General features: G+C 44.6%; 1 protein-coding gene across 5 annotated transcripts in view; it reads right to left on the reverse strand.

Annotated features, from left to right (window-relative positions):
• Window positions 1-12,500, reverse strand: part of Eip63E (cyclin dependent kinase Eip63E) — a gene marked incomplete in the record, with an annotated part of 247,752 nt that overhangs the window by 169,083 nt on the left and 66,169 nt on the right. The window contains 1 exon segment of one of the 5 annotated variants that reach the window (XM_070136482.1): window positions 2,284-2,408. In XM_070136482.1, the coding sequence (XP_069992583.1) occupies window positions 2,284-2,333 (50 nt within the window). 5 annotated transcript variants of the gene reach the window in all.

Consider the following 12,500-nt stretch of genomic DNA (forward strand, 5'->3'; position numbering starts at 1 on the left):
TATCTTCACTTACCACTGTTCTATATTCTTCCCTATAAAAAGAGGGAGAAGGGGAAAGAGGAAGAAACAGAAGAAATAAATGAACAAAGGAAAACATGAAAAAACGGCAGAAGCAAAACACAGAAGAATGGATAGAAGAATTAAGAAGAAAAAAGGACGGAAGAAAAGTTATAAGTTAGATACATAAATTCAAATAAATAAATAAACAACACAGAAACGAAATATCATCCTAAATTAACAAAACAAACAAAAGAAAGGGATAAATAAACAAGCTTAATAGAGGAATAAGACTAGACAGACCAAAAACATCAAGTGAAGATGACAGAGACAGATAGACACTGAAAAAAATGGGGTGAGAAAAAGGAGAGGAAGGGAGAAGAATTCTGAAAATGCACATAATAAACAGGACAAAAAACGATGATGACCCAGTAACCCAACTCTTGGTATCGCGTCATCACCCTGAGAGAAGAAAGAGAAACACGAGTAAGAGAAAGGATGAGAGGGAGAGAGAGAGAGAGGGAAGGAGGGGGGAGAGAGGCAGAGGGAGAGGAAGAGAGAGAGAGAGAGAGAAGAAAGGAGGGAGAGGAAGAGGGAGGGAGAGAGGGAGAAAGAAATAGACAGACAGACAGAGACAAACAAACCCTCATAAAAATACACAAACAAATGAAAGACCGACAGTCACGCGTACAATCCGAAAGCGAGAAAAAGCGAAGCGGAGAATAAAAGAGAGGAACAAGCACGAAGCAACAAGGAAACTTAACGACGAAGAAGGTCAACGAGCAATCAGATAAGTCTTTGGGCGAGATAGTAAATGCGACCGAGCGGACGGGGGTCCTGATCGAGCGAGAAGTAAAGAAGCAAAGGAATGGGTATCAAATTCAATGGCGAAATAAAAGTGGGGACGTAAAACTCTCACACACACACACACACACACACACACACACACACACACACACACACACACACACACACACGCACACACGCACGCACACACACGCACACACACACACATGCTCACAGACTCACAGACAGACAGACACACACACACACACACATACACTCTCTCTCTCTCTCTCTCTCTCTCACACACACACACACACACACACACACACACACACACACACACACACACACACACACACACACACACACACACACACGTATACACAACATAAAAAACACCCTAAGCAAGACACACACACAAACAGACACGAAACCCATAAAAACACACACACACACAACATACACCCCATCTAAGCGTAACACGGGGTCATTTGCGAGAGGGAACAGCTAGTGACGTGTCTTCACTAGCATTGGTAACATTCCCACGAAGATGGTATCAGCCAGGCGACTATACCCTGGACACGTGTTCCTGTATCCCACATATTGCGCTTCAGCCTGGCGATACAACATACGGGCGCCGTTCAGCCAGTCGAAATCGTTCTCAAGTGTCATTTACCCTGTAGCCTTTGGATCTTTCGTTCGCTATGTATTTTTGATTTTTTTAATCCGTTATATGGTGTTTTTCTAACTGCCGTTTTTTTACTCGTACTGATTTTTATTTCTAATTTTTTTGTTGTTGTTTTTTGTTTTTTGTTCTGCCATTATTATCGTTATCTTACTATAATTACTATTACTATAACTATCATCTTTATCTCATCTTATCAAAATAGCCTTTCTTCACCGGATTTCAACTGTTACTACGACTACCACAACCACCCATTCACATTCGAACAAAGTCCCTCGTCAAAGTCGCAAGTATTTCACTCCCACGCACTTCGAGAGAGCGACTGCGCACACTAGACTTGTGTTTTAGTAGCATCATTCAGTCGCAAAGAGAATCAAACAGCTGCAAGAGGCACGCTGCCCTTGCCAACCACTGGCCACTTCCTCACACTGTAACAGATTGCATTATGTTGCAGTGAGCTTGTTAGCTAGCGCTGTCTATTGCAACAGTGGTCCATCTTGGGTGCGTTTTGTCCACACTTTGTGAATAGAGTTTCTCAGCGTCATGCGCTCTGTTAAAACGCGAAAACGAAAAGAAAAAGAAAGCATTAAATTAACACCAAATCACTCAACTCAAAGAAATGATAAGAAACATTAAAGAAAAACACGAAATCAATCAGACTTGTTTGAATTCGGACCAATCGGCGTCGACCCCAGTCCACCAAGTGCCTCCGCCGATAACCAAAAAGCTCAGCCAAAACTAAAGGCTACACACATCGCTACGCTTCGCCACTACACCCACTACAACCACTACGCCACTACAACCACTACACTAACCCCACCATGACCGCACTAACAGCACAAGGATCACGGACCACACAGTACATAGGGGTGGATGCAACGCTCCTCGGTCTCCAACGGGGCTGTACAGATCCTTGCGCTCAGACCACTGGGTAGACCACAACTGCCTGGCTGGCTGGGGCATCAGACACACACTCACACCCTTCCCCCCATCCCCCATCTTCTCTACCCTCTCCCCACTCCCCCGTGGTGGCATTGGGAGGTGGGGTGCGGGCTTGGAGGGAGGAGGTAGAAGAGGAGGAGGAGGAGGAACGAGGGAGGAAGGGAGGGGAGGGGATAGTTGGAAACGTAGGAAGATGACGATAGTGCAGGAGAAAGCAGGAAGAGAAGGAGAGGGAGATTTGAGATGGAGAATAAAAAGTGGAAAAGCAAGAAAGACAACCGAGATCGAAAAAAATGATAAAAAGAAATAGGAAAAAAAGAGAGAGAACACAAACACGACTAATACTACTGTTATTCAGGCGCCTGAGACGATGCTAGTGGAAATGCCAATAATAACAGGGTTGGCAGAGGTGGTGGAAAAGCTGACAACAGGGGGGAGGGGGCAGTGATGCTGGCCGGACCGATGACAACATGCGTGGAAGAATTAGAAATGATTAGAGAGGAATTAGAGTTGATCTTGGCCGCTGGAGGTGTGTGCCTGCATACCAACCGCTGGCCACGCACGGGCTATTACACGAGGGGGAGGGGGGAAGGAGGAGGAGGAGGAGAAGAAAAAGGAGAAGGAGGAGAAAGGAAGATGAGGAGGAGTAGGATGCGGGGGAGTGGGAAGGGGGAGGAGTATGATGGGAGAGAGATAACGGGAGGACGAGGAGAGGGAAGGAAGATGAGGGGGAGAGGGAGAGAGGAAGAAGGAGGAGGAGGAGAAAGAAAGAAGAGGAGGAGGAGGATGCGGGGGAGTGGGAAGGGGGAGGAGTATGATGGGGGAGAGATTACGGGAGGAGGAGGAGAGGGAAGGAAGATGAGGGGGAGAGGGAGGGAGGAAGGAGGAGAAAGAAAGAAGAGGAGGAGGAGGATGCGGGGGAGTGGGAGGGGGAAGATTATGATAAGGGAGAGATAACGGGAGTAGGAGGAGGAGAAGGAAGGAAGATGAGGGGGAGAGGGAGGGAGGAAGAGGAGGGGAAAGAAAGAAGAGGAGGAGGAGGACGCGGGGGAGTGAGAGGGGGAGAAGTATGATGGGGAGAGATAAGGGGAGGAGGAGAGGGAATGAAGGTGAGAGGGAGAGGGAGGAGGTGGATGCGGGGGAGGAGGAGGGGGAGCGATAAAGGGAGAAGATGGAGGAGTAGGAGAAGAAAGGGGTAGAGGGAGGAGGAAGAGGTGGGAGGAGAGGGAGGAGGAGGAGGAGAGGGAGGAAGGAGGTGGAGGTCGAGGATGAAGAAAAGGACAAGAAAGAGGATATGTGGAAAAGAATAGAGAGAAGCGATACGGAAGGCCCGAAGATCATAGCATAATAATAATAATAATAATAATAATAATAATAATAATAATAATAATAAGCGCAAAAACCTAAAACAGAGAAAGTCAGTTCCGCCGTTTTACCATAAGCGAACCAGTCATCCCCAAAGTATGCGCTACAGCAGAGTCCACTAGACGCCTTAGTCTCCACCCTACATACCTGCTACAAGGACAACTGCCAAATGACCAGGCAATAAAAGATAGTGTTTGAAAAGGTCATGGTTTATTTATAGTATTGCTACTATTATTATTCTATTGTCGTAATCATAGGTCAGTATCGTTATGATATTGTTTTTTGGTTTCAGAAGTAGTAGTTGTATAGTAGTAGTAGAGTAATGGTAGTTGTTCCTATTGTTACCTTGTACTGACAGAGAACTAGTAGTAATAGAAGCAATAGTGGGCTGAGTGTTAGTATTAGAAACGATAGTACTGTTATCATATTAAGTAACAGTACTGTGTGCATCTACATTAACAGTAGAACAAACTATTTTCATGAATATTTCAATCCTCTTTCGCAAAGAAACACCTAATACTGTTTTATAAGCTTGGATTTGAAAGCCAAAGCATGTCAGCTACAACAGAAGGTCAGTTAATGACACCTGAAATTATTTAAATGTGACTGTTATCGTGACTGACGGAGAGACTGACAGTTGTAGTGAGTGATGAAGATTAGGACTGGCAGCTACACTTGCTGAAAGGATTACAAACCATCAAAATCTGAAATTAAAAAAAATCGCTCCTAAATCTAATGTCTAGCAAAGATCCAAAATAGACCAAGTCCGTGCAATCAGCGACGGTTATAAATCGTAAATTAACTGATTATCGGCATTTAATTACCCCAATAAGGGTTACTATTGAAAGAATAGAAGAAATGCAACCATATGCTTTACCTGTGGACTCAAGAGAGAATATATGTAAATATATGTAAATACCAAAACAAGCACGCAGACAAGCACGGCAGCACCTTCTCACATCAGTACATACTACTACAGACACTGTCAAGGCGAAGACGCGGTGACAGGTGACACGTGACACTTGAGTGGTAAGCGCGTTGAACTGATAACGCTGGCATGGAAGGCGTTCGTTGGAATGTTTGGCATGACTGGGATCTTGTCTTGTGAACACTGGTCAGCGAGGGAAGGAAAACGAACAAGGCCTCCGAAATAGCAGACGAAACATACGTGTGTGTGAGAGGTATGTGCGCGCGTGTGTGTGTTTGCATGTGCGTGTCCGTGTGTGTGTGTGTGTGTGTTTTTGGCCTATTTCGACATACATACCTATACGCTGGAAACGAACCAATAAAACAAGCAAATACAATACCATCTGACAAATCAATCCCGTATTTTAACAAGGATATACTAACGATCAGCTGTGGATACCATGACATCCTTGGATATAATCTCTAAGTGCCACGCAGGAGATCTAGGCATCCGCGTGCGTCGCATCCTGTAGCAACAAAGGCTATCAAATTATCGGCGCATCGCTCCAGCATATATAAGACCATTAGGTATAAAAGCATCTAAAATAACATTAGCTTGTTTCAGCGCCCCCTACCATGTCACAGCCCGGTAGGAAGTGTATAAGAGAGCCTTATTACTCACTGGATCAGGCTGTTTACCCATTGCCTTTGTGATGATAGTGATGGGGTGGGGTTGGTGATCAATAGGGGTTGTGATGAGTATAGCGACAGTGAAGAAGAGGAAGATCTAATTCGACTAAGCAACATCAAGCTGCAACAACAACGATGACGAAACCGTCTGCGCCCCTGTACGATGCAGCGCGCGCGGGGAACCACAATGCATGATTAAACGGAAACAAACTTCTACAGAGCCATTTCAACAAGCCAGCCCAAGTAACAATGGCTAGCTTCCTCTATTAAAAAAAAAAAAAAATTCTTCGAGTGTATAAAACACATCTCAGACATGACAACAAAAGGGTCTGATCTTGCTGTGTAAATAAGTCATCTGCATAATACCAAGAGACTAGTCATCGCGGGTGAATGCCGTAAAACAGAGTCATTCTCCCGCAAAAGTGTAAACATAGAAAAACGCCGTGACAAACAGGGGTCGTAGTGCTAAAAATACCGTTGACGTGTGGATTGGTTCACCGTAGAACCGCGGACCGTGGCGCTAAATGTGGCCCATCTGCGTGTATTTCCAGCCATAGCATCAGCCGCCCGACCGTAGCGTCCTACTGCTCATCCTCTTAATCCTAGGAGGCCTTCCTTTCGGGACAACGGGCCGCTATGATTCGGCTTCAAAGGACATCGCTGCACTAAGTCCTTCGGGGGAAACGCGGGTAAATAGAACCCACAGATACAAGAGCGCTAATATATAGAACAAATTACAAATCAAAACGAAGAAAAAAATATAAGTACAAGTTTGTACGCTCGCGGTGATATGGCTTTCTCTGCCCCGATTCTTCTCGTTAATCAATACACTCTATTCACTATTGACAAAAGGCTTTTATTAAAAAGAGAACCAAGGGTAAAAAAATCAATAGGCACAGAAATGAACCAGAAAAAAATGCGTTTATTGCATCTTTCATTCAGACTCAATCACAACCGGGGAGAGTGATCGGCCGCTTCAACTGCCCCATAACAGCGGACACCATTTCTCTGCCGTCAATCAATACGATGGGAAATAATACACAAATAGAATGGGAGACTGCACTAATCCGTCCGACAATCGAAAGCTCATCAGGCCGGGCGAAAACTAGTGGGAATTAGCGATCGCAACTGGATCGGAGCCGCGAGCGATTCTCTCAGACGCTCCATGCATCCTCCTTCGCCCCCATCTCTCACCCAGTGTCTCCCGCCCTCTCCTTCCCCTCGCCCCGTGTCCCTCACCCCTCCCTACCCGCCCGCCCTTCTTCCCTTGCCTCCACCCTTGTCGCCCTCTCCTCCCTTCCCCCAAACTGCATGCCCTCTCACACCTCCCTTCGGCCCGTGCCCTCTCATTCCCCTCCCCCTTCCGTTTCCCGCTGTCCCGTGCCCTCTCGCTTCTGCCCTCCCCTCTCTCCTCCGTTCCCCCGTGCCCTCTCATTCCCACTTGCCCCGTCCTCTATTTCTCTTCCCTTCCCCTCCTCCCCTTACCCCTTCCCTCTCTCCTCCCCCATCTCACTTCCCTCCCCCCTCTCTCCACCTCCCCTTGCCTTCCCCTCTCCTTCTCTCCCCTGTCCCATCAGCGCCCTGCACAGACCAGCGGACACGTAAAACAAATTAAACGGTGCTCCCGAAACCCCGTTAACAGGATCATTACGAACCGGCGATAACTGCTGCGGCGGAAGGGCGAAAGGCACTGAACTTGAACGGACGACAGAGTAAGGGTATAAGTGAACGCTCAGGTCATCACCCCGCACTCGGCCTAACCACTCTCCCGCTCTCTCCTATCCCTCCCTCCCCCTCTCCCGCCCGTTCCTATCCCTCCCTACCCCTCTCCTGCCCTCTTCTATCCCTCTCCCACCCTCTCATATCCCTCCCTCCACCTCTCCGTCTTCACCCTTCTCCCGCCCTCTCCTATCCCTCCCTCCACGACCTCAACCTGAACACTAACCCCGCCGACCCTCAACCCCCTGGTCTTATCGTATGTCAATCTTTCTTTATCTTTTTTATGGTTATTGTTCTCAATTTCTATTTTTGTATTTATTCATTATTTTTCTTCTCTCCATCTTTTCTTTCTCTCTATCTATTCCTCCTCTGTTTCTACCATTTCATCATCTCCCTGACCAGTAATTTTATTGTTTTTCTTCTTTTCCTTATTTTCCCTTACCATTTCTCGGTTCATCGTAGTGAATCATCGCATGTTAAGGACACTTCATATTTTCTTTCTTCCCGTTTCCGTACTATTTGTTTTAAATCCTCTTCTTTCCCCCAATTTCCTTCCTTCTTTCCCCTTGTCACACCGCTCCCCTTCTCTATTTATCAACATTTCGGTTCCCACTCTCTTTATCCTCTTGTCTCCCCTCACCTGTGCATACTGTGCAACCATTCATGCAAGCGCGCCTCTCGATTGCCACGTGTGGTTCCTCTCCCTCGCTTTATCTCTCCCCTCTTCTCCCTCCTTTCGCGAACCGCCCTCCTTCACTCCCCTTCATTTTCACTCCATTACTCCATTCCTCTTACATCCCTTCGGGCAGTGAAAAAACGGTAATGTCGCTCTCTCTCTCTCTTTCTCTCTCCTCCCCGCTTTCTCCCTACTTCCCCCCTCTCTCTCTCCCTCTCTCCCTTCTCTCTCTCTCTCTCTCTCCCCCTCTCTTTCTCCCTCCCCCCCTTTTCTCTCTCTCCCCCCCTTTCTCTCTCTTTCTTTCTCTCTCTCTCTACCTCCCTCCCTCTCTCTCTCATTTATATAGAGACAATTTACAACGTATACATGAATACATCTCTTTTGATCGCCAGAATCCCAGCGTCAGCATTGTTTACAGAGCCCGAAATGTAAACAAACCCCAAAGCCAATATTCACGCGCTTATCCGTGTAACAATGCTTGTGCTCCGTGACCGTATTTTAGTAACAAATATGTGCATACACACACACACACACACACACACACACACACACACACACACACACACACACACACACACACACACACACACACACACACACACACACACACACACACATATGCATACGCACGAAGCTACACAAATTACATCTCTTATCGTGATGTTTACGGCCGTTGCAATTGATAATAGCATTTCGGAGATTACTTAGGTACCTGAATATCCTGGACGTTTGATGTATCGACTCTGCATCGAGTGACCAGCTATAGCTATGAGAAATCGTTACGTCAATACAAGGAGATAATTCAAGCTTCAAAGACGTGTAGAATCTTTTCTCTCTCTCTCTCTCTATATATATATATATATTTACTGAAAATGCATACATATATATATACATATATATAAACACATATATGCGCGTGTATGTATGTATATATGTACACACACACACACACACATACACACACACACACACACACACACACACACATATATATATATATATATATATATATATATATATATATATATATATATATATATATATATACGTGTGTATTATATGCGCGTGCGAGTATATATATATATATAAATATATACACATATATGTGTGCATATACATAGATACATAAATACCTATATATAAACATATATACATATAAATATGCGCGCACACACACACACACACCCCCCCCCTCCCACCCACCCACACACACACACACACACACACACACACACACACACACACACACACACACACACACACACACACACACACACACACACACACACACACTAGGACCTCGTTGTTATATATATATATATATATATATATATATATATATATATATATATATATATATATATATATATTAGGACCTCGTTGGCCCCCTTTCCCCACCATCCCAGTGTCTCCTGGGCCGGTCTCACCGCCTTGGCATGGGATCGTAGCCCCTAGCACTCCGTTCCATGCAGGTTCTTAGCCCCAACTCTCTCCCTCTCTCTCTGCTCTCTCTTTCGTTTATCTTAATGTCTCCTCTTCTTCATATCCTTCATGTCTTTCTGTTTGTTCACATTTTTTCTCTCAAGGTCCCTGTCTCTGTCTGTCTGTCTCTCTCTCTCTCTCTCTCTCTCTCTCTCTCTCTCTCTCTCTCTCTCTCTCTCTCTCTCTCTCTCTCTCTCTCTCTCTCTCTCTCTCTCTCTCTCTCTCTCTCAAAACTTAAACATTCCTTCGCGTGAGGCAGTAGAATAATAAAACAAGAAATTTCAACATTCTGTTTTCTTCACAGTTTATCATCTGTCTTCTTAGCAATTCGTTAATTCAACTTCGTCGAATCACCTGATCCTTTTTAGTTCAGCCGCTGCACTTGCGCTCCTAAATCATCAAAAAAGTTTTTCTCTTTTTTTTATTTACTTTTTTGATCGTAATGTCACGTTTGATCTCACAGCTGCTCGATTTTCTCTCCCCCCCCTCCCCGTCTCTCTCTCTCTCTCTCCCTCTCTCTCTCTCTCTCTCTCTCTCTCTCTCTCTCTCTCTCTCTCTCTCTCTCTCTCTCTCTCTCTCTCTCTCTCTCTCTCTCTCTCCATTATTCCGTTATAAACTCCTCTTTCCTTTTCAATTTACACCTTGCACATTCATTACTTTTATCTCTAATCAAGCTATTGCTTGTCTATCCTTTTTTTAAAGGCCTGCTTTTTCTTATAATCACCATTGTTATAAACATGTCATCACATTTAATTTCATTTTCGCTCTTCTGCCTCTTCTTTTACCCTTAACTTCTCTTTCCTTCAGTCCTGTCTTCATTTTTCTTCCCCCCCTCCCCTCTTCCTCTCCTCCATCCCTTCCATCTCCTACTTCTTATTCTCCTTCTACAACCCTCCCTCACCCTCCCCCTCTCCTCCCGCCGGTCCAACTCGAGGCCGAAGCTGGCAAACACAGACCCCCAACCCCCCATACCCTCCCTCCCCCCCAAACGACTCCTCAGGCAAGCAATCAGACAGCATCCACGCACGCACACAACTTTACGGATTCCTCCCCCTCTCGCTCGTTCTCTTTTCCTGTACGGAACTGTTCATTTTTCTTTGTCCTTCTCCCTTGTCTCTCTCCTTATCTTTTCTCTTATCTATCGCTCTCTCCTTTCTGTCTATGTCTTTCCTTTTCCCCCTTTTTATTACATCATCTGTATTTCTATTTCTCTTTTCTTCTCTCCACCCCTGTCTTCTTTACTTCTTCACTATTTCCAACTTTTCAGAGAAAACAAAGATAAATACAAAGAGTTTCAGACGGAAATCGTTTTGTACCTTCCTTCCCATCTATCTTTATATCTGGATTTAAATCTTTCTATAACTATCCGTCTACCTATCTATATGCAGGAGAGAAAAGGAAGCGAGGGAGATAGATAAGAGAGAAAATGAGAAACAGACAAAATAGACAGAAAGTGAGAAACAGAGAAAGAGAAGGAGAGAGATAAGTAATTAAAAAGATAAGCGAATAAATTGCCCAAAATCCGGATAAAAAGATGGAAGGGGAGTCCTAAGAAGTCCTATACACCTGCACATTAACCAGGACGGAAAGCAGCGGGATGAACAGAAAAGCACAAGGTATGCTATAATGACAGGATGTGAACGTAAAAACTACCACTTCCAGCGCTTGCTTACTTCATTAGCATTCTTTTATCATTACCATTTTTATCATTATTATCATTGTTATCATTATCATCATTATTATCATTGTTATCATTATCATTATCATTGTTATCATTATCATCATTATTATCATTGTTATCATTATCATCATTATTATCATTGTTATTATAAATATTTTCATTAATAATTATCATTATTTTCGTTTATCATTACCATTATTATCATTGCCATTTTTATTATTCTTAGCAATAGCATACAATTAATGTCATTAGCATGATCATTATAATCATTATCATCATTATTATCATCATCATTATCATTATCATGCCCAATCTAAATACGATTATTCTGCCTATTCCCACTTTCTGTTTACCCCTTTCATGCACGGTCATTTTTGTGTTATTTATTCTTTATCATTCTTTGATATGTCAACTTTTTTCTTTTCTTTTCATCTTATTTTCTTCTTTTTTCGTCTCTCCTTTTCGTGCTATTCTTTATTACCCGATTCGTTCCGCGCCTAATTTACATTCCTCTTTCAAATTAATTTCTTTTCTCCCTTCTCTCCGTCAGTCTCTCATTTACATTTTTTTCTTTTTTTTCAATTTCAAAGGAAGAGAGAAATAAAAAAATATATATATCTTGGCATGCAACAAGCACGAAGACCCTCTCCCTCTTCCACCCCACTCCTCTCCCCCTCTCTTCCTCCCTTCCCTAACTCTTTCCATCCCTCCTTTCTCACCCGCATTACCTTCTCTCCCCAACTCTTCCCCAACCCATCCCTCTGTGGTTAACTCTCCCCATCTTTCCCGTCCCATTCACCCACCCCAGCGACTCTACCCGTCCCCTTTCCCCTTTCTCCTCCTTCATTCCCTTTCCTCCCCAGCTAGTGGCCCCATCCCCCTTCCACTACCTCCACCAAAACCCCCTCCACCCTAGCCAGCATACCTGACCCCCCTTCCTCCCCAACCAGTCAACCCGACCCCTTTCCCCTACCTCCTCACCCCAATCCCTTCCTCCCCACTCATCCCCAGAACTGCCAGCCTACCTCCTCACCCACTCCCTTTCCCCTACCTCCTCACCCCAATCCCTTCCTCCTTCCCCCTCCCTCCCCCTCCACTACCCCCACCCTTTGCACCGGCAGGGCGTGTGTGTGTATATTAATATAAGGAGCAGATGCCTCGGGTGTTGCTGTAGGGCCTGGCTGGCAGCGCCCCGGGCACACGTCACGGAGGTCTCGTATTGCCACGGTGTATCCAGGGAACTGCGTCTCGGTGCGGGCATGAGGGTGTGATTAATTTGAATACCATGTCTACTGCTTGAGTTTCCTCATTTTTCTTGTCTGGTATTCCTCTTTCTAATATTTTTAATTTGCTTTAGTTATTCGTCGTTCTGTTTTCTTAATAGAAACATTAGTTTTTTATATTTTCTTCTTTTCTTCTATTAACCTGTTTTTCCTTTTATTCTATTTCTTCCTCTCTTTTTACTCTTTTCTAACTCTACTTTGAAGCTTTGGAATGATAATAACAACAATCGTGAGAACGATGACGGATATAGCAGCAACTGCAACTGTAGTAACACAGCTGTCAATAAA

This window comes from Penaeus vannamei, chromosome 22 (genome assembly GCF_042767895.1).
Source record: "Penaeus vannamei isolate JL-2024 chromosome 22, ASM4276789v1, whole genome shotgun sequence".
NCBI classification, from domain to species: domain Eukaryota; kingdom Metazoa; phylum Arthropoda; class Malacostraca; order Decapoda; family Penaeidae; genus Penaeus; species Penaeus vannamei.